The following is a 5,999-nucleotide window of genomic DNA, read 5'->3' on the forward strand; positions in this document are numbered from 1 at the left end:
AGATGATTTTTTTTTAAATTATTGGATTTTTTAGAAATGATATGTTCCACAGATATACTGTTAAGTCGTTGTATCGTCTTTTTGTATGTGAATTTTTTTGCTGCTCTCTAATCTGAGGTCACAAATTTACCGGTACACGGAATTATTTACATGTGACACCGTCAAACGTCGCTGGAGAAAGAAAGGGCACCAAGCAAACCTGTGCTTCTTGTGTTTTTACAGCTGCTTTGTTGCTCTGAATCCCAGGGGCATGATGTTGGAATACTCTTCTTTATTTTTTTTAATTTGATTTTATTCTATTAGTTTAAAATCCAGTGGGAACGGAGGTGAGGTCACCCTGAGTTATTCGATTATTTTAAACCGAGGTGATTAACACAAGGTTCATAACCATGTTCCCCTCAAAAGTTAAAATTCTGCAGAGGCTGCTGCAGCGGAGACACACGTCTTGCTGCTCTCCTTCGTTTGGAAAAGCTGCCTGCTCCAGACTGGTGCTGGGCATTGAGACTAGCTGTGATGACACTGGAGCTGCTGTGTTGGATGAGAAAGGTGCAATACTGGGAGAGTCTCTACATTCCCAGAAAGAAGTACATCTGAGGTGGGTGTCAGAGCCGCATTCACTTATCAAGGTCACTATTATTAGATTCGTTTTTATATATATGTGCTTTGCCTCTGAAATACTGTAGGACTGGTGGCATCATCCCCACAGTGGCACAACAGCTCCACAGAGAAAACATAGAGCGTGTGGTCCAAGAGGCTTTGGGGAGAAGTGGCGTGGAACCAAGCCTGCTCTCGGCTGTGGCCACCACGGTGAAGCCGGGCTTGGCCCTGAGTTTGGGCATCGGTCTTGAGTTCAGTCAGCGGTTTGTGAGGCAGCACAACAAGCCGTTCATCCCCATCCACCATATGGAAGCCCACGCCCTGACCGTCAGGATGCTGCATCCCGTCGCCTTCCCCTTCCTGGTCCTGCTTGTTTCCGGTGGGCACTCACTTCTCGCTGTGGCTCGAGGAGTGGACGACTTCCTGCTTCTGGGTCACTCTCTGGATGAAGCTCCAGGGGACACACTGGATAAAGTAACACCCTCACACTAACATTCGGCTGATGTTGCTGGTCGGGGTGCTCAGTTTGTGATCATGAACAGAACAAATATTCTTTTTGTTTGGATTCACAGGTGGCAAGACGTCTGTCCCTCAGAAAACACCCTCAGTGCGCCACACTAAGCGGAGGACAGGCTATAGAGCTTCTGGCAAAGAGTGGTGACAGGATGAGGTTCCCTTTCAGGACACCAATGGGACAAACTCAAGACTGCTGCTTTTCTTTCGCTGGATTACGGAATCAAGTTACAATGATGATAATAAAAAAAGAGGCAGAGGAAGGTAAGAAGTCTCCTGAATGTCCACCCCAATCCATGTGAGCAGTGAATTACAACCAGCAGTAACTCTTTGGATGTATTTTGTTTCTACAGTGTACAGTTTATTTTTTCCCTTATTTAAATTAACTGTGTGATTTTTCCAGGAAATAATAAAGGACTTATGGATAGTATAATATTTTTCACAGTAGCTATTTTGACTTGTCAGACACGGGTGTAATTAATAATATTAAGTGCTGCATTGCTGAAATTGTTCATGTTATTAGTAACACCTGTGCTTTCTCTACCATGACAAGTCAAAACATCTGCTGTGGAAAAAGGTTTATGAATCTGAGAAATAAGAAAAGCTACAAAGATGAACAAAACACAAAATGAAGCGGTTTGAAGGGTTCATGAGAGTAAAAACTGTCAGACTGGCCAAAGTCTAATTTTTCATTTGCGCAGCAGAAACACAGCAGAAAAACATGCACTTGAACATGTTTTTTCAGTAAAATTGTACTTTGCTCCTTTAGTTTCGAGTTTCCCCAGTATTGTCAGCAGTTGACAGAAAAAAAGGTTAAATGAGATTCCACTGTAAAACTCTTGTAACCTTTCTCTCCATCGTCTGTAGGTATAGAACAGGGGACACTACTGTCATGTGTGAATGACATTGCGGCTGCCACACAGCACACTGTTGCCACTCATCTTGCAAAGCGCACACATCGAGCCATCTTGTTCTGCAAGGCCAACGGCCTGCTGCCATCAAGCAGTCCCACCTTGGTGAGTGCGTTAGTTCATTTTAAACTTCAGTTCATTAATGAAAATGAGTTCGTTGCAGTGCTTATATTGACTTCTCAGAGCAGTACAACTGTACTGACCGCCAGCATCATAATCATTGGGTACTTGGTCCTGAAAAATGTAATATTGATTTAATTTTAACTACCTGTAAACGTCCTTAATTAGAGGGTTGATGAAGAAATGTGTGCTCTGTTTCTGGTCTTAGATCTTGTTTTACTTCTTTTCTTTTCATCCTGTGTTTACAAAGACTGAAAGACTCTAGTTTGCCTATACTTTAATGTTTGTGTATAAAAGCTTCAACAGTACACCTCATGTAGATCTAAACAACAACCTATTAAACAATAAGGCTGGTGATTATTCTGTGATTCTCTTATTGTCAACAATAATGTTATAAATACTCCGTCAAATGTTAATTAACTTGCAGCTGAAAGTAGTCTTCAACAAATATTTATTGTCTGCTCCTGTTGAATAACATTTGCTTAAAGCTGAAATTATAGAGCCTTTTTTACAAAAAATAAAATTAGTATTTGAGATGTATTCAAAGGATTTATGTGTTCAGAAAGAACACAAGAACACAGTGTTTTGTTTTTGTTTGTTTTGCAAGAAAATGATAGAACGAGACCAGCTTAATCCCTCAAACCAAAGAACATTGTGCATAAACACTGAGGTTTGAAGCTTCCATCACTAACTCTTTCTTTCTAGGTGCTGTCTGGAGGAGTTGCGAGCAATGAGTACATCCGAAAGGCTTTGACTGTTATCACCGAGATGACAGGACTACACCTCCTCTGTCCTCCGGCCAAATTCTGCACTGACAACGGAGTGATGATTGCATGGTGTGTGTACTGTCACAATCATTAGCGAAAGCTTTAATAGTGAATCAGATTTTATGATCTGGCTCATTTCTTTTGTAAACCAGGAACGGCGTTGAACGCCTGCGAGAAGGAAAAGGGATTCTGCCTCCAGATGTAGACGTCTTCTACGAGCCAAAGTAAGTCGTTGAACACTGAAAAGGACTTCATATTACATGTCAGCGAAAACTCAGTTTTGACACCTAACCAAACTATTCTGGTCTGATTTATCTGCACTGCTGATTAAATCAACACTTGCTGACATAATGTTGTGTTCCAGGGCACAGCTGGGTGTGGACATGACAGCGGAGGTGAAGGCAGCAGCGATCAGGTTGCCGTCAGTCAGGTTCAAGATCCCCAACTGACAGACTGTTGTTATTTGGCCTTTGCAAAAAATGATTTGTCACTCCTGGATTTTCCCAGTTCAAAGTATATACTGTGTATATAAAGCACATTACACAGGTATGTATTAATAAATGTATTTTTATACATCGCAGTTGTTGGCTTCCTATGATTGGTTATGTGCTGTTGTTTGTTGTTTTTTACATACACAATTTTCTTTAAAGAAATTTTCATGTCACTGTTTTTACTGTAGATCTGTGACAACTTGGTTTTGAGTTAATCAGATTTTAACTATTGAATGTATTTCTATAAAGCCTATAGTATTGTATATAAAACAATTTAAATGTTTACTTTGACCGCAGTGTAGTATATTGACATTAGCTTGCTATATTTCTGCATCACTGGCACTTATCTCTTGTTTACCTAATTGTTACAGGCCAGTAACACAATGTTTTGATTCAACCCATTCATTAACATAATTCATGCGTTAATGGTTTGCTCAACTGCCACCTATCGACCATGAGGAGGCACGGCACTCACGAACCTTGGAAAGAGGCATCTCCTCCCCACCTTTGTTTAAATGCTTTGCTTTGCTCAATTCCTGGATGCCTATTGGGTCATAATAATGTTATATAATCCCATAGACACTCAACAATTGTGCCAAGACACCCTAATACTGCTGTTTGACATAACTTGAGACTAAACCAAATACTTAAAAAATGTCTGTCCTGATCCTTTTATTAGTTTCTGACTGTGAGAAAAAGTAGGCAAAACAGTAAAAAACAGTAAAATTCCCCAAAACTACTGTATCTCTGAACTATCTCTTTAACAAAATCACACACATTAAGGCTATATGTGTGATCTGTGCTCTCATTTTTTCCATGTGGTGACAATGACAACATGAATGATAGATGTAGAGACCAGTATTCAATTGATTTCTACATTTGTACTGTAACTGTAAATCTTTGGTTGGAACTTGAAGTCCTTCCCCAAAAAATGCAAGTTCAGGTCTGTGGATCATTTCCCCACCGTCCACCTCAGGCTCATGTATGATTGTTAGGTTAACAGTCTTTATGTCAAAAGGTGTAGCACAGCCTACTGGACTGCAGATGTCACCAAAGGTCCAGCGATGGGATGCATCTGACTGTTATCACTGTCATTCACATTTTACAGACTGTTGCAAAAAGTTCAGTCAATCAGAATGAATGACAACATCTCAGTTATCACAGTGGAAGTCTTTGTATAATTTAGTGTGTGGTTAAATGTAGAATATGGGTTTACAGGACATTTGTCATAGATAAATAACAAATATATTTATCCGTATGACTGATCAAATGAGACTTAAATAAGGTAGAAGTGCTAATAAACAGTATATTACCACAGATTTCACTTCTATTGATGTGCAGAGCAGCCATCTTGAAATTTGAGGCCGGGGTTGGTGAGGTTCCTCTGACCCATAGACTTACCTCAAGTCGGAAATCCGGCTTCCAGTTGAAATGTCGTACGTCCTGTGAGCTAACGTTAGGCCTAATTGTTGCATTAACTCTTCATACTTTGTATATTAGTGTTGAGCTGCCCTTTAAACGAGGCGTAGAATAAAAGGTGAACTGACCACACAGAAAGCTTTTTGTTTAGCTCCACCGGGAACAGGGGTGCTGTTTTTGTTTAAGATCAGAAGAGAGTAGTCAGGTTTTATTTTAATTTTTCCCTTCCTTTAGACAGTTGAAGCTCTTGTTTGTCTAGAGTCCTCATTTGGTTGTATTATTTCTTTGTTTTTTACAGCATCCGTTTGCTTTTTTTCACCTTTTAATATTTATTTTTCCCCCAAAAAGCTGAGTTGTAACTGAGTTAAAAGGTAAATTTATATGATATTTAAAACACTATAACACCGAGTTTTAGTCTGACATTTCAGCTTTGTCAGTAGCTTGAGAAGAGCACTTTTGTTTCTCAAGAGCACAATAGAGAAGTGGGTGTAAAGCCCTCCGTCAGCGGTTGGTGTTCCAGCTCCCAGCTCTTGTCTGAATGAAAAGCTGGCAGGCGGTCGAGGCCGGGGGATGTTCTCCTAAAATCCAGCCCACAGTGAAAGTGAGAGCAAGTGTCTTAGCATGCCAGAGGACCCAGAGGGTTGGGCTGCATCTGAGCAGTTTCACCACTTTGAGTCAAAGGGAAGAACAGTTCACCCTGTAGGCTTAAGACCATGATAATTAGCTATTAGCTCTGCAGTAGCTCCCACTTAGGTTTACAGTGAGTGGATCACCAATCAGTGTGGCAAAGAGAGAGATAACCTAAAAAGCCAAATAAAGCTCTGATCTATTTTTAGGCTTTATGCCCTTTATTATCACCAGAGGAGGAGACCCATCTGACTGAAAGAGGAGAAGGCTCCAAACTCCTTAACCCTGCCTGTACAGAGGGAGCTGTTGCAACAGCTGCAGCACCAACCGAGCTTTTCTTTTCCACCACAGACATGCCAAAGCAGGAGGAGCACAGGTGTAACTGATAACGCAAAGCATTCTTACTGATTGTTAATGGAAGTTGTTACACCTGTGCTTTCCCTGCTATGACAAGTCACCGTGTCTGCGAACAGACACTCAGCAGTGACGTGTGTGCAGTGTGTGGATATTTGTCTGTGCATGTGAGACAAAATAAACACTGTCATTGTGTGAGA

General features: G+C 40.8%; 1 protein-coding gene across 1 annotated transcript; it reads left to right on the forward strand.

Moving 5' to 3' along the window:
- Window positions 1-153: 153 nt before the first annotated feature.
- Window positions 154-3,682, forward strand: osgepl1 (O-sialoglycoprotein endopeptidase-like 1). Its single transcript, XM_071472523.1, has 7 exons — window positions 154-595; window positions 684-1,071; window positions 1,170-1,374; window positions 1,978-2,126; window positions 2,847-2,977; window positions 3,061-3,132; window positions 3,273-3,682. Exons 1-7 carry the CDS (start codon window positions 390-392, stop codon window positions 3,355-3,357), a joined length of 1,236 nt encoding a protein of 411 aa, XP_071328624.1. The 5' UTR covers window positions 154-389; the 3' UTR covers window positions 3,358-3,682.
- Window positions 3,683-5,999: the final 2,317 nt, after the last annotated feature.

The sequence above is a fragment of the Trachinotus anak genome, unplaced genomic scaffold (assembly GCF_046630095.1).
Source record: "Trachinotus anak isolate AG129_WGS33_773 ecotype Australia unplaced genomic scaffold, CSIRO_AGI_Tana_v1 ptg000039l, whole genome shotgun sequence".
In the NCBI taxonomy this organism is placed as follows: Eukaryota; Metazoa; Chordata; class Actinopteri; order Carangiformes; family Carangidae; genus Trachinotus; species Trachinotus anak.